Here is a 27,789-nt window from a genome sequence, read left to right on the forward strand (position 1 = left end):
AGATTTATTCGTATTATAAGGCTCTAGTTACACGTAATGCCTGTTCCTTTTAAGAAGAATATTGAAAGTCTTATAATAGATTCGAAGTGAAAAGTAAAAAAGATAGCGTGTGTGAGTTGTGATAAATGTGATGCATTAAATACATGTATGAACAGAATAAAACACTGGATGTGTTGCATGGAAGACATGTTGCATATTACAGTTATTTTTTTTTTTACACAAAAAAAAAATGATTTTAGAGTTGTTAGTGTTTGTAGTTGTGATCTGTGTAGTGTTGAAAAAAGGAGCGTTAAAAATAGGAAGAGAGAGTATAAAAATAGGAAGAAGAGCGCAGTGATGGATTAAGACAGTGAGACAAAGCCACTTGGCTAACAGATTCAACACTTTTCTGCTTTCAAACTGCTTATATAAACTCACTGCCTCTTCAAACTTCATCTTTATCTCTCTTCACTCATTTTCATGCTTCACTCTTAACCTTTTATCACTCTCTTAACCTTTGAACTGCACATCCATGGATGTAGAGAGAGACCCCTCGCGACTCGATGACGATGGCAGAGTCAAAAGAACCGGTTAGTGTATATGCTTTCACTCTTTTTTTCCTTCTTCTTCTTCGCTTTCTTCGTCTTCGTATTTCGCATTCATTCCATTGTTCACAAAACTCTACACTCATTTTCATGTTGATGCCATCTGCAGTAAATGTTCGCATAACACGACAAAAACGCCAATTGAAAACCGTGTGATTCACGTTTTGGATCCATCTGATACCGCGTTTTTAATATTAATTAGAACTGGTTTCTGCCATAAATTTATTTAAAACAACTTTTCATGGACGTATGTGAGATACTTGGATCAGTACGCGTTTTTTGAGATATTCCGTTAACGCGTGTTCATTCAAGGGTGGGTGAGATTCTTAAAATTCAAGATAATATTATTGTCATGTAAGAGAGTGTCACTTTTGAAGTAGCCACTCTCTGACACGGTGAACAAGTATAGACTGTTCAGTGCAAAACAGTGAGAAAAAAATGAGAGTGATATGTAATGGAATTCTTGGATTTGGATCTAATCAAAACTAAATTCACACACTTTTTTTTTTGTTATTTGTTATTTATTTTTTTTCTTTTTCAGTTATCACCCTCTCCTATCTCTCTGCTAACTCTCTGATTATTCGAATCTATCCAATTTTTGTAACTAACTTTTCTCCTTCTTACAAGGAATCGCGGTATTCCTTCCGCACATTCCTCATCTCTTTATTGCTTCTTCATTTCCCTATTTTCATGTATCCTTCTCAGAACAATTCATCTTCTGCCATTAAAATTGCTTGCATATCTGTCTGCGTTCATCATAACTCTGAGATTAATTAAAAAAACTATTTAGTTCATGATTAAAAAATTGTTTTTATAGGCAAAGAATTTCTTTTTAATTAGCATCCATCATGATTTAGGGTGAAAGGTCTCCACATACAAATCATAAGCATATTGTAAACATCAATTCATTCATGCAGCCTCATGAACACAAACTCGTGCACATAAAGTGATGTTCAAAACACTGTCTAGTGCAGCACTCACCAACCTAAATTTGTTGTAAAAAAATGTTAATTAAGTTTATTGAATGTTTTAAATTCTATAGAATAGAACAGTTTTTATTTAACTGTCTTTAACATAAATATTCAAAGAAAAGTTATACTTTCGATATCCCCATTCAACCAACCCTCTGTTTTTTATTTTGACATATAACACAAATATATGTATATTTACCCTTTAGAGCACTGCATAGCTTGGTTACAGTTAAGTTAAAAACAACTATAAATGCTCAAATTCAGAAGAAATGAAATCACCTCGAAAAGACAAATAAAACATACTAACTAACTATTTAATATTGAATTTTACTTGGCTAACTGGTTCAGGAGACAACTATTCGAGTTTCTTACCAACCACGTGCGAAGTTTTATAATTTATAGTTCAGACATCACAGAGTGTGAAAATAAAGATGCTGACGCCCTTTCAGCTAAAGCAAGAAAATCTTTTGGCCATTTTTCAGAATATTCATTCTAGAGTGAAAAGAGCAAATGGTTTTTTTTTGTAAGACAGAAGTTTAAGTCATAACTTTCTTGCTGAACAGTCTTCTGAGTCATGTAACAGTATATGAAGTTGTGGTTCGGTTATTCTCGTGTTTATTATGCAACTTCATTTGCTTACCAACTTCTTTGAACTTATTTAACTATTCAATTCAGAAAAGGGAAAGAAAGAAAAATATTTTGATTGTATTAGAAAATGAGTTTAAGTTATAAGATAAAGTTTAACCTCGCTTTAAAATATAAATTGACTTTATCGTGAAGTTCTTGACGTTTATAAAGTTAAACGATTATTTAATATTTTTTGAGATGGAATTAAGTGTTTATTTTTGTAGACACGTGAACCAGACAAGTGTGAAAGAAAAATGGAGTCCCGTGTTCGATTTGACCAAAAGTTGGAAAATTCGTCATCAAGTGTTACGTTCATTGAACTCAAAAAGTTTGAGTGTAAATAATTAGTCAACAATGTCGAAAGTGATTTAACTTATTTATTGTTTCTTTTTTTCCAATGAGTGTAAAAATCTCTTTTACTTTTAATACGTTCTTCAAGTTATCAATGATATTGTTTCATTGTTTCATCACGTGCAGGGAACTTGTTTACTGCTACTACGCACATAATAACGGTGGTGGTAGGAGCAGGAGTGCTTGCTTTGGCATGGGCAATGGCCCAATTAGGATGGATACCCGGCATAATCACCATGCTCATATTTGCAAGCGTTTCCCTTTACACTTACAATATTATAGCTGATTGCTACAGATTTCCTGACCCAATCACTGGCAAAAGAAACTACAGTTACATGCAAGCCGTTAATTCATACCTAGGTAGGTATCATAACCAACTTCCTTTGCAACTGATGTGCATAGATTAAATCATCATGTACATAAATTCATTACTTGCCTATTTTAAATGCTTGATTAGTTTCATATTGGCGTTTGATGAATTAGGTGGAACAATGCACGTGTTTTGTGGATCAATCCTGTATGGGAAGCTCGCTGGGGTTACAGTGGGCTACTCTATAACTGGTTCTTTAAGCTTGGTGTACGTTATTTTGTTTTATTACATTCTTCAACTAATTATTTCTATTTGTGTTGCTGATTGTGGATAATGATACTAGTAATGTGCTAATGCGATGACGGAGTCTGAATTAACTATGGTTGTGGCATGCAGGGCTATAAAGAAAGCCATTTGCTTTCACCGAAAAGGCCATGATGCTTATTGCAAGTTTTCAAACAATCCCTATATGATAGGTTTTGGGATTCTGCAAGTTTTTTTGTCTCAAATCCCAGATTTCCACAAGTTAACGTGGCTTTCAACCCTTGCTGCCGCTACCTCTTTTGGTTATGCTTTCATTGGCAGCGGGCTTTCGCTGGCAACGGTGATCCAAGGTATTATAACCTTCACCTATATTTTTCCAGAAGATTTCAATTTTTACACTATATATTTCCAAAGAATGCCACTAACTTATTCGAGGTTTACACCAATTTCTTTCTTGGAGATTTCCCCTGTATACAAGAGTGTTTTATACATAGATTCTCTGTATAATATTCTTTCATTTGAGTAATTTTAATTACGCGATTCAACCTACAATGCACGACCCAAAAGGACTACCAAGAGGCCCATCACTCTAAAGTCCATTGTTTGATTACAATGGTCTATTATTGATGAATGTAAATGGGCAGCAGAGAATTATTCCATAAATTAGTACTAGTATGAATAGTCATAGTTTTTCAATATAACAGCGTCCTAACAACTTAGTATAACACATTCGGGGTTGTGAACAGGTAACGGACAACCAACACATTTATTTGGAAAGAAAATAGGACCAGACCAATCTGAATCAGAAAAAATTTGGAAGATTTTCAGTGCTTTGGGAAACATTGCACTTGCTTCCCATTTTGCTACAGTTATTTATGATATAATGGTAAGTAAGCAATAACACATTATTAAACTAAGCTGTCATACTAAGAAAATACTATATAGAAAAAAGTGATTCCATTAAATGATTATATATGGCTTTGCTTGCATGCATATTATTTAGGACACGTTGAGGTCAGATTCACCAGAAAACAAACAGATGAAAAGCGCCAATGTGTCAGGAATCACAACAATGACAATACTTTTCCTCTTATGCGGTGGACTTGGATATGCTGCTTTCGGAGATGGCACACCTGGGAACATCCTCACTGGCTTTGGATTTTATGAACCATACTGGTTGGTCGCCCTTGGCAATGTTTTTATTGTAATCCATATGGTGGGAGCATATCAGGTTCGACCCTTTCATTTGTTTATAAACTTCAATCTCTCTCTGTATATAAATGTTTATATTGGAAAATACCTTTTTTGACAGAAGTGTCTATTTATGCATATTCTTACTTTATTTGTGCATGATAACTATTGAATTCTCCTAAAAGAGCTTGCATATCTACCAATTTTTCCCTATGCTTTGTTTTATAACTAAGATTTATAAAATAGATCAATTGTGTTTGAGATAGCTAGATATTTCGTATGCTTTTAATTAATACTCTTTTGTTTTGTTGATTCCCCTTAGTATATATATAGTATTGAAAAAGTGCATGTTATTATTTAACTAGTTTTGTAAAAGGGACACTTTTGTGATAATATTTCATTAAACTAAAATATGACTGATAGTTGAAGTATAGTACCCAACCCTAAAAAAAGAATATACTTTATTTAGTGCCACTTACAACAATTTAACAAATAGTGATTATTAAACTTTTTGTTGTTCACTTTTTATTAGACTCTTCATCTTTCATTTTTATTAAGTAATCATCAAGTTTTTCAACATTTCATACGCTGTTTTTGCTAAGTAAATTGCCTTGTTTTTCAACCTTTAATTTTCTATTTAACATTCTCTCTGTTAACTGCATAATATGATATGATTAGACACTCCTGATTAATACCTGCAAGCAAGTGCATGTGCATGTTTAGTCTCTAATCAGCCGTGTGAGATATAACATTATGTGACACAGGTAATGGCTCAACCACTATTTCGTGTAATTGAGATGGGAGCTAACATGGCGTGGCCAAGTTCAGATTTCATAAACAAGGGCTACCCAATAAAAATGGGGTTCTTATCATGTCACGTCAACTTCTTTAGGCTTATCTGGAGGACAGCATATGTGATAGTAGCCACAGTTCTGGCCATGGCCATGCCATTTTTCAACGAGTTTCTTGCCTTGCTTGGAGCAGTTGGGTTTTGGCCACTCATTGTGTTCTTCCCTGTACAAATGCACATTGCACAGAAACAGATAAAACGACTATCATTGAAGTGGTGTATGCTTCAATTATTGAGCTTCGTGAGCTTCCTAGTTACAGCTGCTGCTGCAACTGCATCCATTCGTGGAATTAGCAAGAACATCACAAAATACAAACTTTTTATGTATAAACAATAGGGCATTTTTGGTTGCACATTCAAATGACTTACATTTGAGATGTGTGAAGATACCAATAGATAGGTTAGAAAAAAGAAGTGTGGCAATTTAATTACAACCAGGCAGTGAAATTTATCTGAATAAAATGAAATTATTTGTAAGCTGCTTTATTTTCAACTTACAGTATGTGAGCAGCATTATTATTCCAAACAGTAAAAACTCTAGGTTACATTAAGTTAACCTCATTTTATATTTATTTAAATAATTATCTCTTCTAAATAATTCATATTTTATCTGCATTTCTTAATTCTTTATATTGAGATGATAAGTGATGAAGTCTAATTGTCATGAACTTAACAATTATCTAAGTATGATCACGATGTCTGAAATCATTTTATTATATATACAATACAAATCATGAAATAGAAGGTAATTATGGCTAAATTAGACACTATTTTAGTAATTAAATAATTTTTTTTTTCTAAATTAGTTTATATTATTGTTAAATAGTTTCTAAATTGGTATCTAATTAGCAACCAAAGTTTTTCTACCAAATTTAGAATCTAAATAATTGGTAGTTAAAATTTTGATTGCTAATTAGACCAATGTAAAAATTATTTAACAATAATATAAACTAATTAGAAACCAATTTTTAGAGACCAAAATAATTAGTTACATAGTAACTAAATTAGAAACCAATTTTTAGAGAAAAAAATAATGTAGTATAAAATTTAAAGTGAAGTAAAAATGAGGTTAAATAATCTCATAGTAATGATCCATACAATTTTCTTATTTATTTTTTAATGGTTGGTTGCAAGTATGAAATGCACAACCACTTATGAAAAAACTAATCACATTTTCATTTTAATTAGACAATCTCATTTTAAAATTAAGAAACTTATTACATATAATAGTTATACGATAATTTAAAATATTTTATACTATCAGTGTATTTAAATAATTTTTTAAATGTAACAAGTGTTAATTTTATTGTTTTTGTTATAAAATATACTTTTTCATGGACCTATAAAGAATTTGTCAATATACTTTTTTGCTACACCACTACTATTAAAAGAATTATAGAATAGTTAGTGAAACGTCTCATGAAATGGTTTTTCTAAAGGAAGCTTCTTTTAAAGTGCTTTTTTTATTAAAAAAACAATAAATTAGATAATCAATGTCTTTAAGGACTTTGAGTGGTAGATTTTTTTGGGCGAACTTAAGCAATCAAAACGTAAGATTCCACTTGTAATTGTAAATAAATCTTAAATCAAGAAAAAATTTGACTAAACTCTAATAATTTTCAAATAAACATTGTTTTACTGGTACGGTCAATACCATAACTCGGTCTCTATAATCGGATAGATCAAGCACAGCATGGTCATGCGGTGTTGGTGGATTTATCATGATCTGCAGCTAGTGCAAGATGGAAAGGATATAGGTACTTGTATTGTTGATTCGGCTAATATGGTAATAGGTGTATACATCACAGGAGAACCTAATGCATGGATTTTGTCTAGACAGAACTGCCTACTGATGCATTTTGTATCTAGTAGAAACCATGGAATGTGGAAGCTGTTGTCGCACCCTAGACTCGTGGCCTGCATTGTAATAGAAGGAAGTAAACAGCTAGAGGAACCAAACAGCTGCTTAGAAATTTTGTTAACTCTCAGTGTAGATGTTGGACCTTTGATCGTTTAGGGTGAAGCCAATGTCTTAACGTGGAACAAATGGTAGGAGCGGAAGAGCCACTATAAGAAGTAGTTGTCTGGTTTTGCAAGGGAGTCAAAAGGAATGTTAAGAACATGATGGAGGATTCTGTTATGGTGTGTTTTATAACAGACCAATAGAGGCAGGGTGTATGCTGGTGCAGAGTTCTTTATGCGGAAAACAGCATGTCTCACATGTGTAAGGTAGTAGTAGAGGTTGCGGTGGGGATTCAGACACTTTGGGGGATATAAGTCGAAGTTGTATACTCCAACCAATCTAACTGTGAAATGGACCCTGGCAAGTAGGAAGTTGGTTTCTGATAAAAGTGAGCTTAAAAAAGAACAAACAGGGGGAAGTCAAAGACCAAAAATGAGCGAATGGAAGATGTTGCATTGAAGTGATTAATTACGTGACAAGTGCTACAATCGTGCTACTGCAAGCTGGGTAGAAGGAATGACATTGAGGTGGTGGAGATAACCAATATTCTAGCGTTTTTTGATGGTTCTGTAGTTGCAGTTTGCAGTGCTTATAGCAGTCCAATACAAGTACGGTGCTAGCTGGAATAGGATGTTTAGCTTATGCAGCAATCATTATCTATCTATTGCTTCTGGAGTGTTTGTTCATCTCTTTATTCTTGAAGATTCTTAATGTGGATTGACTTATGTAAAAGGGTTGGAATACCCCTTTTGTATCCCTCTTAATTTAATTTCATTCTTTGCTGATGAAAAAAAAAATGTTCATGCGGGCCACCCAACACATCTGATCCATTATCGCTCAGATCAAGGTCAACAAAGTCAAACCACCATTAAGAACTAGGTAATACGCTCATAAGCATGATTCACTCCACTAATCCGACCCAATAAGATAAGCCCATTAAAATAATATAAATAGCGCACATTCCAAGAACAAGGTACATCGTTATCGAATATACTCTGACAACTGAGTACCCTTTGCTGACTTGAGTGTTGAAATGTCTTCTAAATGTACCCCATTCGGCATTTACCTGTGATAGAGCGACCGAGACTTGAAGGAATAGTGTTGTGACAATCAGGAGCAATATGAAACTCTAGCAAACTACCCGATAGAAAGGAGGAAAACGAAGTCAAGTCAACAGTTTTATAAGCTAGTTATGTTTAAGAGTATGGTATGGGTCACTTAAATGTTTTCAAAAATATTGTATGTTATTTAGTCATTAATCAGCGAATAAATTGTCTGTCCTACTCCACGTATTTTTCAGATTTTATCCATGGCTGAAATTGTTTGTAATAACATGCATATTACTATTATATTTTGTAGTGTCTAATGTTTAGATGACTCTTTTGAAAAATTGATTTTGATTAACATTAGAATTGAAGATTTTATTTATTTTGAATTTTGAAAATAAGCTTCAAACAACATTCAGGATAAACTTTCAACTCAACACAAATGCAATTGTATCATTGCAAAGGTGCAATATTAAAACTTAAAACAAGAGTAACTTATTGGTTTCACATACATTAAGTAGTGCATTCAAACTATTTTACATACTAAAAATAACTTTTTAATTCTATAACAATGATAAATATAAATAATCACATTAATAACATTAATATTTTAATGTTTCAATCTCTAATAAACACATGTAAAAGAACATTATTCAACATTATTGTTATTTTTTTAATTATTTCAAGTCTTCCTCCAAGCTTCTTCTTTATGGCCTAACACAATAATTACACCTCACATAAATATCACTCAAACTTCTCATTGTTTGAAGAGTCCATCATGAATATTAGAAATTTGAACTTGAAGGATTTCATAAAGATGAAAATTTTGATTTGGAAGTATTTACTTTTTTCACATTGATCACTCTCACTTGTTACACTCGGTTGCAAAACAGTTATTGAAATTATTTTCTACTCTACCTTTTCTTCTTATCAGTCTAAGAAAAATTCTCACCAAATATTGCATCTCAACTTATTATCACCTTCTTTGTCTTTGTAAAGTTTATAGTCCTTTAATAAAAAAACTATAATTAATAAATATGCATCACTCACTTGATTCTTCAAGTTTTATTCTCCACGATTTTGGGACATAAATATAGTAAACACATCCAAAAAAAATGTAAGATGGTTCAGCGAAAGTTTTATTTCACAATATACTTTAAATGATGTCATGTACTGATTTTGTTAGATATCTATTCAACAAGTAAATTGTCACATTAACAACCTCTAACCAATCTCTTTAAACATTCATTTCTTAAACAACGTGCATTTTGTAATCTCCATCACATTTTGGTTATTCCTCCTCTCATCAATAAATAAAATAAGTACCTATTTTGACCACGAGATAGAATTTTTAATAGAACATATATATGTACACCAAATCCAACATTCTTGGTCTTTCTTTACTTTTTCTTTATTTTGGAATGTCGTCTGTCCTAATCTCTTGTGTATAAAAAAGAGTCATCTTTTTATCTTGCCATCAAGTTGAATTTTCTCTTATAATTAAAAGAAAGTGAAAAACTTTTGTTACCTGTCATTTTTTACCACAACAGTTTTTTCTTTTAAATGGAAAATTTTGCATTCCTAATGCTCTATAATTTTTTATTTAATTTTTACACATAAAGAACATCATTAATCACCTTGGCTCCTTACTTTGTTATAACTCCTTGTTATGGCTCCAATATTATCTCTTTCCTTCTACTTCAACATACTCTCCATTGTCTAATCTATCTTTTCGGCATCTTTATATCTGAGCATTCGATAATTGCAACCACTATTCAAAAATCACATTTTTATGTTCTTGAATGGTCCTTTAACCAACAAAGAATAAGTTACATTCACCATATTTTGCGTTTAATTACAAGAAAATCATTAAATAGAAATCAATTTTAGAGAAAAAAATAATTAGTTGTTATATTGACAAAATTAGATACTATTTTAAAGACTACACATTATTGGTTTCTAAATTAGTTTCTGTTATTAATAAATACTTTCTAAATTGGTATCTAATTAATTAGCTATCAAGGTGTTTGCTAAAAGGTTTTAGCTACCAAATTTAGAATTTAAATAATTGGTACTTAAAACTTTGGTGGCTAATTAGATACCAATTTAAAAATTATTTATCAATAATAAAAACTAATAGAAACCAATAATTTTTTAATCTCTAAAATAATATCTAATTTAGTCAATATAACAACTAATTATTTTTAGTGTCTAAATTTGATTTTTATTTAATAATTTTTTAATAGTGTTCTCCTTGTTTTGCATCTTGAATCTCCTTGAAACTCTTCTTAAAGAGTATCTCATGCTTTCTTGATTATTTTTTTTTCATGATCCTTATATGACTAGTGAGACTCCTCTTTGAATCATTTTAAGAACTTTAATATATGCAAAAAAATTTCTTTTTACTCATGTTGTGCAACTGTAGCATATCCAGTTATCACCATACTTTGTTTGTATTAACTCTAAAGATCTAAAGATAAACAAAGTTTCTATTTTTATAGTCTAAACATCATAATTTTCTGCTTTAAATAAAGAGCTTAGACATTATTATAAATTGTTCTATTGTTGGATGTTGGAGAATTTGTTGTTGTCATCATTCTTCACTTTAATTTTTTGGTTGAAAGATATAAAGAGTTATATGAATACGCTGAATACTCTCATTCAATCTCCATTAAACCTTGTAAGAACACATTATTAAAAAAAAAATGAAATTTATGGCTTTGTTGGTACGTGTTCAAATATTATTGGAGACAATGAAAGGAAGCAAATGAAAGGAAGCATATGTGATTATTCTTCCTATTTATTTCAAGGTATTTGTATAAAAATGAAATAATTGAAGATACTAAAAATAATATACTATATTAAAATAAGATACTAAAATAATGTGGACAAGTCACGCAATACATAATCTAAAGTAAATTACACACATATATGAAAGAGACGAGAAAGGACATGAGCAAGCAGATATTCAAAAACGAAGTTGAGTGTTCTTAATACAGAGTCTTAAACAGTGAAAACCTATCTCATAACAAAACGTAAAATCGATTTTATTCAATAAGTAAACATTTGTTAATAGAATCACGTTTGATATGAAGAAAAATCAATTATGATGTTTGCGGTGAAACCAAACAAATTAAGTCAATTTTTAGGTACTTTTTCATGAACGTATATATGATAGGGAAGAGAGGTGAAAATTTAAGTTGAGTTGGTAGAGGAGTAAGAGAAGGGGTTGACATCCTCTTCACATAACACACATTTGACACCAAGTGGTATAGACGTTGCAAATTGCGTTGTGTGACATGGCAAAGTGAGATTTCGTTCAATGATGTGGCAAGTTTCCAACGACGAGTGCTTTACATCGGTTGATAGTTTCAACCGATGTAATATTTGTAGCTTTTTTCGACCATAGTTCTACATCGGTTGGTAGTGGGTGTAGTATTTGTAGTTTTAAGGGTTTAGGGTTCCATTAGTTCGTAACCGAAAGAAACAACCACGGGGTGATGGCAAAATAAAGACATTTACGTATTCGACGACGTTGTCGTATTCGGTACGTGCGAATCACTATTACACCAGTGTCCTAGCATATCTACATTGCCCTTAATGTCACATCACTCCCAGGACAATTACTATAAACTTCATTGTCACATCGTCAATTGATGTCACGCAAGCGGTGTCAAGTCTGTGTTAGTGGCAGAGGATGTTAATAAAACATTTTCAGTCAGAGAAGTGACTCAATAAGTGCAATATAAGTTCATTCGGGCTTTCTTTTGCCATAGTTAATTTGGAAATATATGTTACTCTACATTAAACATTAAAAAGAACAATGCATTTCTCTTGAATAAAAAATATCTACAACTTGTGCAAATTCATGGTTTCATTTTCCTTCTCCAATGTGAAGCACTTATATTTTGGTCTGTTACAAGTTGCATCGTCTAAGAACTAAGACACAAATAATGAAGTTGGGGTTTGGTTTATAGTTGGTAATACCAAACCAATTTGTCAAAATATAGCACTTATGATGTTGGTATGGTAAGATCAAATCAAATTGTTAAAAAAGTCTTACTAGTTACTATTCCTAAGAGAAGTAAATTTAAAATGCAGATATATCCTCATTGACTTTTACCACTTGTCTGACTGAAAAGAGACTTATAATAGTACTTTTCCCTTCTTTTTTTTGTTTTGTTTAGGCTACAGTAAATACCACAAGTTGTTATGTTTAAATGTAAACTCAAGGAACATAAGCTCCAATCTCAAAGGCGTTAAATGACAGAGTATTATACTACAAGGTAGGTTGAAATCACTTTAATGAAGTTATTTTGATTAATTCTAAGGATGCAAAGCACCGAGCACATGGCAGTTAAAATTGTGCTGACTTTTGAAAGTTTGACTAACACAACACTTTAGTTAACCACTGCTAAGAAAAAAGAACTACACTTAGAATATACTAATGAAATGGGAACTTTCCTAACCACTTCTTCACATTTCCATTGTCACTAATTCAAATAGTTTCATGGTTGCCTCGTGAGAATTGACCACATGGAACGGGTCATGACAGGTTTTGGGGCGAAAATGAAGTTACAAATTTGAGTTTGATCTCAAAAAATTTCATGATAAACAAGCTAAGAGTTTTAAAAGAGTTTTAAAAGATAAATTGATTTATTTATATAGTAATTATATAAACTCATACTTATCATAATTTTAATTGGCTAACCCTATAAAAAATGCATTAAGAATGCATAAAGCAAAAATATTATTGAGCTAAGATAAAGGAAAGAACATGCATATGCAAATATGCAACACCAATAGTGGATATGCCAAACAAAGGAAAGACGAGATAACATGTGGCATAATAAAAGTAAAAACTCAATAACTTAAAAACAATAGAGACTTATAGAGAGGGGGGAGAATTAGAGAACATGATAGATTTCACTTTCTCGTTAGAAAGCATTACTTAATGATCTCACAAACACGAATTCTTTGTTGCATAGACATTTTATAAGTTCAAATAATATAAGTATTTTGCAAATGCTCTTTGAAAATTTAAAAGTTTTTCCTACCTTAGTGCATGTTTCGTTGGCACTTACTGAGTTAGCAAAAACGTATAACAATTTCAGTTGGCAGGGAGGTTCTGTTTTGCAGACAAAGTTAATGATTTTACATTGCAACACTGATGAAAGGAATTGAAAGAGCTCAAATGGAGTGTAGAGTATGTTGTGCTATCTACATTTTGGTCAACTTCTGGTGTGTGTAAAAAGCGTCTGAGGGGCTTTATGACAGTTAGAAAGGGGTATTTGAAGGGTGCAATATAAAATAGAGATTATGTTATGAAAAAAAAGTTGAATTTAAAATGATGTAGGTTAAATGCATAGATTGTGGATAAAAAAGGGGTGTGAGGCTTAATTTTTCCGTAGTGGTGGAAGAAATGTGGAAATATATGATATTACGTGTGGTTTGTCCCATCTTGAATGCATATTATTGGAAAGAAAAATGGTGGTTTGTGGTAGCGTGGTTGAGTCTAGTAACATAAAGATATTCACTCCTGCACTGTTGACTAACTTTCTCTTTTCCTTCATCCATGCGTTTGTGGCCCAGTTCGCCTTTAGAGGCTCAACAAAGTTCCCAGAGAATCGATACTGATGGAAGACAATGGAACCAAAACAAAAAAAAATTAAAGAGAGAAGAAAAACAATGATGAAATGTCCTTTCAATTGTGTAGTTTTAATTAACCAAAGATATCCACTGAAAAAAGTCCTAATCAGTCGTGTTTGAACGAAACTCTAATCACTTTCGTCTAGCTTCCATCATTTTCAGCATCACCCGTGTAATTAAAGTTCATTGTTAGTGCTTATATTAATTTTCCCGTGATTATTTTCAATATATAGTAAACTCAATTCACACATCACAATACATCAAACAGATAGGAGAGTAAAGAGAGATAAAACAAAACCTGAAGCTCCTCGTGTTCGAATTTTGATGGTCACCGTTTTCCCGGCAAAATCCCTCACTGGAACTGCGAAATGTCCAAAATGCCCCTCTTCGTTTACTTTCATTTGTTTCTGTTATTCAGCATCTCTGTACCCTCCCGGGTAATTTCCGAAACTGAACAAACAATCCTACTCACACTCAAACGTCAACTGGGAGACCCGCCGTCGCTCCGATCATGGAAACCGTCTCCGTCGGCGCCGTGCGACTGGACGGAGATTGGCTGCGGCAGTGACGGCGCCGTCACGAAACTTCTCCTCTCCAGCAAAGGCATCACCACCTCCAAGAGCCTCCCTTCCACAATCTGCAATCTCAAAAACCTCCTCATGCTTGACCTCTCCAACAACTCCATTGCCGGCGAGTTTCCGACAACCTTGTACGAATGCTCCAACCTCCAGTACCTCGACCTGTCGCAGAACTACCTAGCCGGAGCGGTCCCTGCCGACGTGGACCGCCTCAAAACCCTCACTTACCTCAGCCTCGGAGCCAACTCCTTCTCCGGAGAGATCCCGGCGGCGATCGGGAATCTGCCGGAACTGCAAACGCTGGATCTTTTCACAAACAACTTCGAGGGAACCGTCCCGAAGGAAATCGGAAACCTGTCGAACCTCGAAGGCTTGGGTTTGGCTTATAATCTCAAACTCGCGCCGTGGAAGATCCCGTTGGAGTTTAGGAAATTAAGAAATTTGAGGCGTCTGTGGATGACGCGGTGCAACCTGATCGGAGAGATTCCAGAATATTTTGGGGATATTTTCACGAACCTCGTACGGTTGGATTTGTCGATGAACAAATTATCAGGGAGCATTCCGAGGACTTTGTTCTCGCTGAGGAAGTTGAGGTTCTTGTACCTGTTCAGTAACAGGTTGTCGGGTGTGATTCCTAGTGCTACGATGCAGTGTTTGGAATTAATAGACGTTGATTTGGCGAAGAATAATTTGACGGGTTCCATACCCCGAGAGTTTGGAGAGTTAAAGAACTTGAGTACCTTGCACTTGTACGAGAATCACTTGTTCGGTGAGATTCCCGTAAGTTTAAGCCAAATTCCTACTCTTAAGTATTTCAGGGTTTTCAGCAATAACTTGAGTGGAACACTGCCTCCAGAACTAGGCTTGCATTCCAAGCTTGCAGCGATTGAGGTTTCTGATAACCAACTCAGTGGTGGGTTGCCGGAACATTTATGTGCAGGTGGTGCGCTTATTGGTGTTGTTGTTTCTTCCAACAATTTTAGTGGGGTTTTGCCTGAGTCGATTGTAAATTGTCCTTCTCTCGCCACGGTTCAGGTTTATGATAACAAGTTTTCGGGTGAGGTTCCTTTGGGTTTGTGGACTATGAGTAATCTTTCGTCCTTGATTTTGAGCAACAACTCTTTTTCTGGGCCTCTTCCGGGTCAAGTGTTCTGGAATATTGCAAGGATTGAGATCGCAAACAACAACTTCTCGGGTGGGATATCTGTTGGGATTACTTCAGCCAAAAATCTGGGGTTTCTTGATGCGAGAAACAACATGCTTTCGGGTGAAATTCCAAGGGAATTGACTCAACTTTCTAAGCTCACTGCTCTCATGCTGGATGGTAACCAACTTTCGGGTGCACTTCCTTCTGAGATTATTTCGTGGCAATCACTGAACACTTTGACACTATCACGAAACAAACTTTCTGGCCAAATTCCCACGGCTATTACTGCTCTTCCCCGCCTGGCTTACCTGGACTTGTCTCAAAATGACATATCAGGTGAAATCCCCCCTCAGTTTGATAGGTTGAGGTTTGTTTTTCTAAACTTGTCCTCCAACCAGCTATCTGGGAAAATCCCTGATGAGTTCAATAACCTCGCATTTGAAAACAGTTTCTTGAACAATCCTCGTCTATGTGCTTACAATCCAAACATCCACCTTGATAACTGCTTGACCAAAACCGCATCAGCGGCACCACAGTCGAGCAATTCATCTTCGAATTCACTGGCTCTGATTCTGGCTGCCACCGCCGTTGTGTTACTGGCCATAGTTTCCTTGGTCTTCTATACGTTGAAAACGCAATGGGGCAAAAAGCACTGCGGGCATAAAAATAAGGTTGCAACGTGGAGGCTCACTTCATTCCAGAGGCTTGATCTCAAGGAAATAAATTTCCTCTCAAGTTTGACAGACAATAACCTCATAGGAAGTGGAGGGTTTGGGAAAGTTTACCGGATTGCTTCAAATCGTCCAGGTGAGTATGTTGCGGTGAAGAAGATCTGGAATCGCGAGGATGTGGATGACACGTTGGAGAAAGAGTTCCAGGCCGAGGTTGAGATCCTGGGCAATATTCGGCACTCGAATATAGTGAAGCTTTTGTGCTGCTATGCAAGTGAGAACTCCAAACTTCTTGTTTATGAATACATGGAAAATCAGAGCCTGGACAAATGGCTTCATGCAGAGAAGAAATCGCCTACTGGGTTGAGTTGGCCAACGAGGTTGAATATTGCCATTGGGGCTGCACAAGGTCTGTGTTACATGCACCATGAATGCTCACCCCCCGTCATCCACCGAGATGTCAAATCTAGCAATATACTGTTGGACTCGGAGTTCAGAGCTAAAATAGCAGATTTTGGGCTCGCCAAAATGTTATCAAAGCCCGGTGAACTAAACACCATGTCTGCTCTAGCAGGCTCTTTTGGCTACATTCCACCAGGTAAATGATGCTATATTGCCATCTACACAACTTTTTATATTGATACTGAAGTAAACTGATCTGATAATATGCTTCACTTGCATTGCAGAATATGCCTATTCAACTAAGATTAACGAGAAAGTTGATGTTTATAGCTTTGGCGTTGTGCTCTTAGAGCTTGTGACAGGAAGGAAACCTAATATGAGAGGCGAGCATGCATGCAGCTTAGTTGAATGGGCGTGGGAGCATTTTACTGAAGCGAAGAGCCTTACTGATGCATTCGATGAGGATATCAAAGAACCACGTTATGCGGAAGAGATGGCTAATGTCTTCAAATTGGGCCTCCTTTGCACAAGCTCCTTGCCCTCAACTAGACCTTCCGCAAAGGAGATTATGCAAGTTCTTCGTCGGTGTTGTCATTCAGGTTCTACACGCAGAAGAGTGGGAAATGAGTTTGATATCGCTCCTCTACTTAGTGACCCAAGGTACGTTTGTAGTTACAAGGAGAGTAATGCTGCAACCAATAACTCATCCTGGTGATACAAGGTACTTTTCTAGTTACGAAGAGAATGATGCAAGCAAAAATTAAGAAACCTGTTTGTACAGCATGTCGAGATAGTATAATGCTTAATGTAAATTACTACCGCTTTCACATGAACTCCTTAAAATCCTACAACGTATGAGATGAAAGAGACGAGATAACACAAATAACCAAAAGAAAAGGGTTCCAAAAAAATTTGTAAAAGTGTTATATTTGTACCAGTGACTTAGTTCTTCATTGTGTTGGAGAAGTTTTGGATACGATTAACGTGTAGCACCACAATTTGTTAACTAGGTTTTACACGTAACAGGTTTACATAACCAAAACCATTGTCTCAAAATCCTGCTTCATTGGGCTTTTCACTCGAAGCAAATTTAATATCAAGCAAATTAAATAGCCAAAACATAAAAGAAAGCCAAGTGAGAACACTAACGAAAGAAACTATTTTCCCATGATGACTGCTCACTAAATTGAAAGACCAACGAAACCCAATGAACAGAATGATCCTCCCCACCGAAACTTCCGAAGAAAGGATAAACAAGGAGGACTACCCTATTCTGCCGCCAATATCTTTTTGTTTTGCCGTTATCTCTTCTAAATAACCATAGCCGAAGTAGCCAATTTTTACATTTACATAATGTTTCGATCATATCCACGTCACAAGCAAACAACAAAGTTCCCACTCCTTTAAAATCCAAGGTAAGTAGATATGTTAAGGTTTATGAGACAATTCAGAGCTCTGAAGATGAGATGAGCGCGCGTTTCACACAACAGGACGTGACCACATTTTTAAGCGTCTCCGTCATGCTGTTCATTTATGTACACAAACGATCATCGCAACGCCAAATACCCCAAACCCCAATCTCTTTCACTGCCATCATTTGTTGTATCTTTTCTCACTGTTCAATTACAGCCTTAGTCCCCGCTCACAGGATCTCAGCACAGCAACAGTCACAACAAAGCACAGGGTAGCAGCGTGACAGGAATTTCAGCCATTAACCTCCCAAAGATCATGTGATTCAATCCAAACTCGTCCACCTACAAAACCAAAACCAAAGAGCACAGTATAAAAACATTATTATAGAGTTGAAAAACATGTTTGTGAAAAGTTCCGCACAGATTCTGACCTAGCCCATCTTCAATTTTACAACACTTCTGAGTCTGAAATCTGGCTATACACAATATAGAAAATAGAAAGAATAATAACAATTAGGAAAAAAATGTATTAGACAAAAAAATTTAAAATGAAACAAAAGGAAGATCTGGTCTCTGAGTCTCTCTATACACAAAACAAGTTAGGTTCTTAAGCACAGTTACTGGAAACATAGCACGTATAGTGGTGCAGGACCTGCGACCACATATTCACCAGTCAGAAAACTAGGAAATTCAATTACCATGGAAATTGACAGTCAAATTATCTTGAAAGTAACAGGAAAATATACAAGATTAAAACAGTAGCTCATAGAAATAAGACCCGACAAAGATGGGAAGAGAGAAGGGGCAGGCCATAATCTAAATTTGGCTACAAGTATGAAAACAAATCTAAAATCAAAGAAAAAAAAATCAAATCAGACCAAAACAAGATTAGACTCTTTATTCTTAAAACTCATGAAATATAAATTATTGATAACTTCCACGGAGGCACGAAGCAAAGGATGAGGTGAACTGAATAGTATCAACGTAAGATCAGAAAGCCTTTATTACCAAGAAAACAAAGGTTAGAAAATTCAAAACCTTATATTCTTGAGCCCTGATATTTTGAAATACTCTATTTCCAAGAAAACACCCACTCTCTTCAGAACTGATCTGGATCAGCCACACAAACATCACCCTGCAAAGATCCCTGACTCACTATCTCCCAGACTTCCAGTTTTTTCACTGCCATCCACAATAGTTCCTAATCCAAAAAAGTCCTCAAACGAAATAACTCACCTCGCAATTGAGGTTCTGGGAGCTGGCCTTTGGTACATAATCTGAGCATTCATCCCTTGTGATGAAATTACATGCTTTGTCTAGTCGCTGATCCATATCAATGACACCCGCTTTACAGTGTGAAAACTTGTTCGTAGATTCGGTTTCTTCACTTTCCAAGCAATCTAAAGCCAGATCCTGAGCTTTGTCCCCATTGACAACTCCATTCTGAAATGCATCACCAACGTCTAACTAATTAAGGAAGTTCACATGAACCAAACAACTTCCAAAGGTTCCACCACTGATTCAGCAGCTTACCTCATTTGGAACTTCTACACTCCTTGATTTCAACATATCATGTGTGGTGTCAACAAATCCTGGTTCACCAATCTGCATGTCAGCTACCTCGGTGCTTAGTCCACTTCCTGGGAGTACGTCAGATGACTTAATTTCACAATTGCTGTTATCAGACTTGGTTGTTGAACCAGCTAACCAAACCCCTTCAATACTATCAATACTCATTTGAGCTGTACCACCTGATTTATTAGTACAACTTTCAGGAGAAACACATTCTAACCTCTGTGGGCTAATAGATGCCCGTTTGTCTGGCTTCTTTTCCACCATTTCAGGGTAACTTTTCCTCTTGATGCATCTTTCAGACGGCCCAGACCCAGAGTAGGACTTTGTGGCATCATCACCTGTTTTTTCAGTTGGATGGCTTGTATGCCTTGGCATTCTGCTGCGTTTGTAACCATCAGGAAAAACAAATGCAGGGAGCTGCTTTCGACGAACATGAGAAACAAAAATTTCCATTCCAGGCTTCCAGTAGATATACATGTTTATTTCTTGTCTGAATTCATCAACCGTTCCTCTTATATCAAATTGCTGCCCCTCTTGACCTCTTACTCCTTCTTTCCTTTGCAAGCCCATAAAAAATGCAGAATGTGCACAAGGCTTTGATGTGTCTATATACTCATGTGGGTAAGGATGGCACTGCAGCATCCCATTTGTATCTCGCTCTATCTACTCACAGATAATTGAAAACCATGTGTCAATGTTTAATACATGGGAAGTAAAAGAATATACACAAATGTTCAACAATTAAATATTTTCAATAAAAAAAATGGATTAATCCCGGTTCAAGAAAGATTGTTTGTATGTACCAAACCACGACAAGACTATACTTCGGAGAAAAAAAAAATACAAAATGTTCAGAGATTAATTTTTTTCAATAAAGAACAGAATTCGATTATACTAAATACAGGGAAGTCTTGTACTGAACTGTGACAAAACTGTACCTTAAGGGTAAGCAGCCTCAATCGAGATTCTACCCAGCCCTTCCATGCTAGTAAATCATCAGTGTCTGATGCAACTATGTCCACTTGTAAATAGTTTTTGTATGCCTCAAAAAAGACGTAAGGCTGAAAAAGTGCACTCCACTGGGCTTTATTGAGGTCAATTTCCTAACAGTACAAGTATCAATCATAAAGACAGTCACAAATAAAATAAACCAACCAATAATAGACTTATCTTACATCACAAATCTTATTGCCATAGCGGAACTGTTCCATCATGACACGAAGAGTGCTTGCCGAGACATTGTAGCTTGAATTCATGCAAGGGTATGCAGGAGTAATTATTGGCATAGTGTGGAATCTATCTCGGGGGTTTCTACGAGGATCCCATATAGGGAATCCCAGTTCATTCTCTTCTATGGAGCATAGCATTACAGGGTTTGGCCACCGCCACTGGGTATAAACCCTGAAGAATCGGGAAACCAACATACTAGGGATTGCATTAGGGTAAAGCTGGCATATTCGAGCAACTAAAATAGCCCAATTTACACCACCAAGGAATCCAGTAACCTAAGCACACCAAAAAAAGAGTATTTAATATCATTTTAAAAGATACTACCAATGGTGTTAAAAAAAAATGTAGGTGCGGCTCTTACATTTGAATAAACACCACGCCTTTTGGCCCAAAACTTTAAGCATCTCAGTGTAGTTCGGAAGTGCTATCATTATCAAGGGTTAGTGAACTATCAAATTAATAAGATGGACAACAATTAAATATAATATCTCATTTAATCAAACTAAAGAACATATATATTAACCTCAATATTTGGAACAAGTTTAAGAATTTGATCTGCCACTCGACAGCCATTAAGACTTCGAACGGTTGGTTCATCAACATCATACAGCACTGAACCATGCGAGATATCTAGGTCCTGCAGATAAGCATGTTAGAAAACCGTATCAAATTAAAGGCAAGCTTAAATAAAACTAGATCCTAAGGTGGAACTGAGAAAGTACAATGGAAAGAAACGTGTTTTTCTCTTATTGCCTGTTTGTAATGAGGGGAAGGAAAGTGAGGGAGGAGAGAAGATTTTGAGATTTTAATTTAAGGAAAAGTGAAGAAATATTTTGATTTTTTCTCTGTAAAAGTCAACTTCCCCTTTCTTTTTCCTTTCATTTTCTCTTCAACCAACAAAAGAAAATACATTGTTATCTGTGTTTTTTTCCTTCCGATTTGATTTCCACCCAACCAAAACACACCATTAGAATAAAATTAGAATGCAAAAGGCAACAGGAAATCGATACATGGTGACAGGTTATAAATACAATACCGTTTATCAACCTTTTAGAGTGAATATAATGTATCAAAGTCAATAAACTGCATAAATAAATTTAGATCAACAATAAAAACGTGCATTCCGCAAAACTTACACTACATGAAGGTCAATAATCAGCAAACAAATTTAATATCTTCCCTTTTGAAATTAAACAAAAAAAACATCTCTACCCCTTCCTAATTGCTATACTGTTCCATAGAACGAGGGTGAAAGATAAAGATCCTACCTCCATACCAAACATGCTAAAAACACAAAAGAAAGATAAATAAGTAAGTGATAGCAGTACTAATATAGAACACATGATTGGTTTAAATTCTAAAATATTTATGAAGGACAGTGTGCTTAAGTTAGGGAAGTCTTCAAATTCTGAACCTAAGACGAAGGCAGTTTTAATAAAATTGTCCCCCACGAAAGTGTGCACTCAGAAGATACAAAGACCCTGATGAATGAATAACCAAACTTACTTCTGGCACAACCAAAAGTGATATACTTGCATACAGCAAATCTATAGATATTCCCTGGAATTTGAATTTCATTACAGGAACATGTGCATCAGGAACAGGTTGAAGTTCAGAAACTTCTTCCATTTCAGCCAGAATGTTATGCAAAAGGATGAAGAAATCTTCCTGAAAAAGAGAAAAATTGGCTAAAATATAACCAATGTCAGGGATTTTACTAAATTGAGGAAAATAACCAGCAGCAGTGTGTCACCTCTCGGTTCACATAAGAAGGACCAATGCACAAAGTGTCAATGTCAACTCCAGGTCCATGAACCTGCAAATTATTGAAACATCAATATTGTTACAAACAAAAAGCTTACATAAATGGAACAGCACTCCCGAGTCCAGGAGAATTACACATATTTATGCATCAACAAAATCTCATCACCAAAAGCTTTAACATCTCTTTCTTTAAGCAGCTATAAAAAGTTCAGCATAAAGGATCCACCAGACTAAGTATTCTCGGACTTTTAGCTATTCCCAAATCCTAATAACAATAAATGCATTTCTATCTCATTAAATTATTTCTCTTTCAAATCTTTCCTACGTCCAGATTTAAGTTCCTTATGCTACTGACAACTCATGACTAGCAACAAGACAAGCATACTCTGGAGAAATTATCAGATTTAGGCTAGTGCAAAGCAAGCCTCTAATTTAAACCCCCACAATCCAAACAAACACCAATATTTTCATAATGGCATACGCACCCCAAGTCGGTAAGAACCAAAAGTGAAAATGACTGCGTTTGCATCCTCGACCATCTGATCTGTGTAGCCACGTTGGCGCGTCAACTGCTTCACCCAGCTTTTCACAATCTACATTGAAAGCTAACTTGATCATTACAAAAAATCAAATCCAAAGGACAGAGAAAAACCTCAATAACAATAAGAAAGGGCACGATTCGAAAGCCCTGTTGAACCCTAAACAAGCATAAAGGTTCCAATCCAAATCATGTTCCTCAACATGCAGCAAATTACACAATACTCCTATAAAACTTGGAGAAACACCATTCACATAAATTGAACAGATGTATAAACAGAACACCAGCGCAGTAATCAACACGCTCAAATAACAACAAACGCAGATCAAAGAGGCGGTTAACCTGATCGAGACGGTGAAGAACCTCTTTCCTCGCGGCGGACTCATCATTGCTCTCATAAAGCCCCGAATCGAGTAATAACTGAAGCAAAACAAAACGAATTTGAGGTTTAGGTTTCACACGAAGCGAGAATGCGAAGGCGCGGGGCCCTAGAAATCGTAGATGAGACGAATCACACACTAATTACCTTCTCCAAATCGTTGTTACGGTGGAGATCAGCGTCGGTTGGACCTGCAAGAGAGAGAGGCTTGGTGAAACCGTACTTGTTGGTTTGTTCCTGTTGAGGCGGCGTGGAGGCACCGCTTGGACTATCGGAAACCGCCATTTGGAAGAGCGAAACGCACTACGCAGCTTCTTCACAGAGTATCGCTCAAATCGCTTGCATCTGATTGTTCCAGTTCAGAGATGCCCCTGATTCGAACGAGGAATAGGACGGTTTCGGATTTGGGGTTTGGGTTAGGTGGGTTAAGGGAGCGTTTGGTGTTGACGCGCAATCACGAAATGGAACTTTAAAAACTTATTTTTATTCCACGGACCGGACTTGTGTTGTGTTAACGTCGTTGTGTCCACTCGGAACGTTCCACCTGTACTTTTTTTTCTTCTTTTTTTTTTTCTTTTATTTCTTCTTTCTCCTCAAATAAAGTTTGAGATTTTTATTTTTGTTGGGAGACAATAATTCTGTCTTCTTCAGGACTAGAACTTTCAGTTTTGTATCTCTTATCCATTGTGTTGCTTTCTTCATCGTTTCCTAATAAGAACATTTTTTTGCACCACTCAAAAAACGTTAGAAACTAAATACTATATATTATAAATAATTGATATAAAAACTCAAGTAATTATATATTATTATAAAATAACTAATATAATCAAGTCATGTAAAATATATTATATATACTAGTGGAAACACTTAAGCATTTTCTTTTTTTACTCAATTTTTACAATGATAAAAATGTAACATACATGAAATAATTTTGGATAATGAGTCGAAGTTGAAAAACAAAAAATGAAATTGAGAGAGTGATTGAAAATAAAGGTTATTTTATTTTATATGTGAGATATGATATGGAGATGTGAGAGTATGTTCTCTCTCTTTCTACCAGCTTTAAAATAAGAAACTAAAGAAAAAGTAAGAAGTCATATAAAAAAAATTACATTAATATTAATTTAAAAAATTATAAAATAATTTTATTTTTTAAGTAATTCATATGAAATGATAAAATATTATATTATATTAATAAAATGAGATATATTAAATAAGAATAAAATCGAAAAAAGAATTGTGTACATCAACGAACCATTATAATGAGAAATCATTTATATATAGGTATAGATATAAACACGTTGCAAGTTCCAAAAAAAAAATCTTAATCTAATAATTTAATTAAATTTTAATTAACTTCTTATAGTGTATTGCATTCCTGTTTTTATAACTCTGTTTGTTATCATTAAAGTATTAAAGCACGTAAAATATAATCAATTCCTACATACCATCCTATTCAAACATTTTTTACTACAGACACGAATAAAAAGTTCATTGGTGTTTAAAATGTATCTTTAATATTGTAGTAATTTTAATAAAGGTAATATGGTTTTAAATGATCAACATATCCAACTTTTTAAAATTTTGTTATACTAATGCGTTTACGTACATGATGTTAAAATAAACTAAATAAATAAAATTTGTTGAGATTGTTCGAATAAAAAAAATTAGTTATTGGAATATTGAAGTTTCAATAAATAAAATTACACATATTTTACTAACCACAAAATGGAGTAAAACAGTATCAATCAAAATATTAATAAAATGTTAAATGACAATACTTACTCTTCAAGTTACCTATACTAGTTCAACTAAGGAAAGGAAAGATCTTGAATTTTGTTTTATTGGAAAAAATATTAGTTGAGCAATTTGACTTTGATTAAGCAATCTAATCTCCATCGAACTACAATTTTTTATCTAAAATATATTTTAACTTGATTTTTTTTTTAAATAAAAGTTTTCATGTTAAGCATTACTATACAACTTGAGATCTCATTTAGGATGATACCTCAAGTAACAACAATCATTTGTCATCATATGAAAAAAGTATTATTAAAAAAAATACAAAAATATGGGAGGACTAGATCAAAACTCATATGTTAACAAAAGCGATACATAGGTAGACTATACATATCCATAAAGAATTCTAAGAAGAGACTATATGGAAACATATTACACTAATGAAAAGATTTTCTATGAATAAATCCTAAATTAGTCAATTTATCGGCACACACATTCCCTTCACAAAAAAAATATGAGTAACTTTGAACCTAATTTTCTCACTGTAATTAATACAAGTATTTCATCGATTATGAAGCATCCAATGAACATTTGTCCTAACAGTAAACGTAGCACAAACCAAAGAAGAATCACATTCCAACTAGACATTAGTAAGCCTCATCTTTTGAGTTTCCTCCATAGCATGTATAATCCCATAAAGTTCAGCAACCAGAGCAGCCTAAACTTCAAGAAACATGGAAAAAGCTCCAATAAATTCTCTCATACTCCCACGGAAAGTACTTTCACGAGTACCAAGACCAAGATATCTCATAGCAGCCCATTAGTGTTAATTTTAACTCAACCTAGTGAAGGAAACTCTCATCTAACAGGAAGAGGACGTAAAACTTTACCAGCACGAGTGTTAATATCAACAAAATTTAGCACGTTGAAATCGAACATATCATTCTTCATTAAAGCTTTAGATGAGTTATCTACTTGACAAGTTAAATCTTTAATAACCAAAATAGTCATACAAACCTCATACGCTATATCATCCAAATAGAAAAAGTTATCACAACAAGCTTAATCAATTTAACCAAAGGACTACCATCACTCTTAATAAAAGAAAGAAGATCATCCTTATTAGAGAAATGATAAGTAGGAAAAATGTGTCGAACCCAACTCCAAATACGCAAAGCATTAGAACATTCAAAAAAAAATTTGAATAGATTCCTCGTGTTTTTCACAAAGCGTACACATAAAACAAATATGCAGACCTTTATTTTGAATATGTAGATCTGTAGGAAGCCGCCCATGAAAATCTTTCCAAAGGACAAGAGTTTTAGAATGTGAAATATATGAAGACCGAATAAATTTACCCCAACCACAGGGAACTCCTAGATCCAAGAAAAAAGTCATAGCCAATTTAAGAGTGAGACGACTAGACTCATCTAGAATCCAATTAGGAATATCATGTTCTGTTCCAACCATGATATGACTAAAAAGATGAGACATCTGTTGTAAAGACAATGGATTATTCCAATCATCACTTGTTCAAAACTGAGATACTGTATCTAGAATACTAGCACCATCAGATAATCTTGCAATATTTGCTAAAGAAGTAGCAGCACGCCATTTATCATGCCAGAAATTAATAAAAGAACTTGTACCAACAGTCCAAGAAGTATAATCAAGTATAGTATAATAAAACTACTTAATTCCAGGCCAAAAAGATGAGGATTTATAAACCATTTGAAACTCGTATTTTGATTTAAGAACCCTGACTTTCAAGAGCAAAGACCAAGGCTTGTTGCTATAAGCAAAGTTCCAAGCAAGCTTAAGAAAATATGCATTATTTTCATGGTGAAGGTTAATAATTTTCAAACCTCCATTTTCAAGGGGAGAACAAATCGTATCCCAATTAACAATAGCTATACCTTTTTTCAAAATATCACCAATCCAAATGAAATTTCAACAACACTGCTTAACTTCCTTAAGAAGAGAAATAAACAATTTATACAAATTAAAACTATAAGCTAAAAGACCCGTAATCACCGTAGATTTACCTTTCCAAGAAGCTAGTTTCACTTTGACTTTATCAGCCAAAGGTTGAAGAAAACGACCCTTTGGAGCACCAACAAAGATAGACACTCCTAAATAAGTGAAAGGCAAACAACCATGACTACAAGAAAGAATACGCTGAATTTTGGTGACAAATCTTGTAGAATTATCCATGGTGAAAAAAACTATTCTTAGAATTATTAACATATTTACCAGAGAAATCACCATATGTTTTAAGAAAATTACTCAAATTTCCAAGAGACTTATTATCCGCCCTACAGAAAATAAAAATGTCATCCGCATATAAAATATGAGAAGAATATTTTAACTTGATTTGAAGTGTTAATATGTACAATCATTATAGTTCATATGAATGATATAATCTAAATATTAAACTATTATGTTTTGATGAATTAAAATGGTCGAGTGATGACGAGTTATAATTACGAGTGATATGGTGTATTAGATTATATTGTAAATGTAACGTGTGGATCAATGTGTTTACCA

General features: G+C 34.5%; 3 protein-coding genes across 17 annotated transcripts; 2 read left to right on the forward strand and 1 right to left on the reverse strand.

The window, feature by feature from the left end:
- The first annotated feature begins 166 nt into the window (after positions 1-166).
- LOC137821892 (amino acid permease 8) lies at positions 167-5,746 on the forward strand. Of its 2 annotated transcripts, XM_068626686.2 has the most exons (8): positions 433-569; positions 2,407-2,518; positions 2,660-2,893; positions 3,017-3,110; positions 3,240-3,457; positions 3,854-3,993; positions 4,111-4,338; positions 5,063-5,746. In XM_068626686.2, exons 1-8 carry the CDS (start codon positions 543-545, stop codon positions 5,483-5,485), a joined length of 1,476 nt encoding a protein of 491 aa, XP_068482787.1. In that variant the 5' UTR covers positions 433-542; the 3' UTR covers positions 5,486-5,746. The 2 variants fall into 2 exon arrangements, with proteins under 2 accessions (XP_068482788.1, XP_068482787.1); XM_068626687.2 differs by lacking the exon at positions 2,407-2,518 and having other exon boundaries at positions 167-569.
- A 6,598-nt stretch (positions 5,747-12,344) lies between these two features.
- On the forward strand, positions 12,345-17,746 carry LOC137822964 (uncharacterized). The gene is made up of 2 exons (XM_068628014.2): positions 12,345-16,800; positions 16,889-17,746. The coding sequence occupies exons 1-2, from the start codon at positions 14,175-14,177 to the stop codon at positions 17,317-17,319; spliced, it is 3,057 nt and encodes a 1,018-aa protein (XP_068484115.1). The 5' UTR covers positions 12,345-14,174; the 3' UTR covers positions 17,320-17,746.
- PAPS2 (poly(A) polymerase 2) lies at positions 17,650-24,142 on the reverse strand. Of its 14 annotated transcripts, none has more exons than XR_016515328.1 (14): positions 23,650-24,024; positions 23,466-23,543; positions 23,071-23,178; positions 22,575-22,637; positions 22,328-22,509; positions 21,345-21,458; positions 21,183-21,245; positions 20,767-21,096; positions 20,530-20,694; positions 19,550-20,254; positions 19,253-19,459; positions 19,055-19,151; positions 18,448-18,488; positions 17,650-18,358 (listed from the first exon to the last, which is right to left on the reverse strand). XR_016515328.1 is itself a non-coding variant. In XM_068628017.2 (13 exons), the coding sequence occupies exons 1-12, from the start codon at positions 23,785-23,787 to the stop codon at positions 18,465-18,467; spliced, it is 2,157 nt and encodes a 718-aa protein (XP_068484118.1). In that variant the 5' UTR covers positions 23,788-24,142; the 3' UTR covers positions 17,650-18,358; positions 18,448-18,464. The 14 variants fall into 14 exon arrangements, 6 of the variants coding, with proteins under 6 accessions (XP_068484118.1, XP_090150871.1, XP_090150870.1 ...); XR_016515327.1 differs by having other exon boundaries at positions 18,448-18,492; XR_011083040.2 differs by having other exon boundaries at positions 22,328-22,489; positions 23,650-24,010.
- Positions 24,143-27,789: the final 3,647 nt, after the last annotated feature.

The sequence above is a fragment of the Phaseolus vulgaris genome, chromosome 9, assembly GCF_051622355.1.
Source record: "Phaseolus vulgaris cultivar YP4 chromosome 9, ASM5162235v1, whole genome shotgun sequence".
In the NCBI taxonomy this organism is placed as follows: domain Eukaryota; kingdom Viridiplantae; phylum Streptophyta; class Magnoliopsida; order Fabales; family Fabaceae; genus Phaseolus; species Phaseolus vulgaris.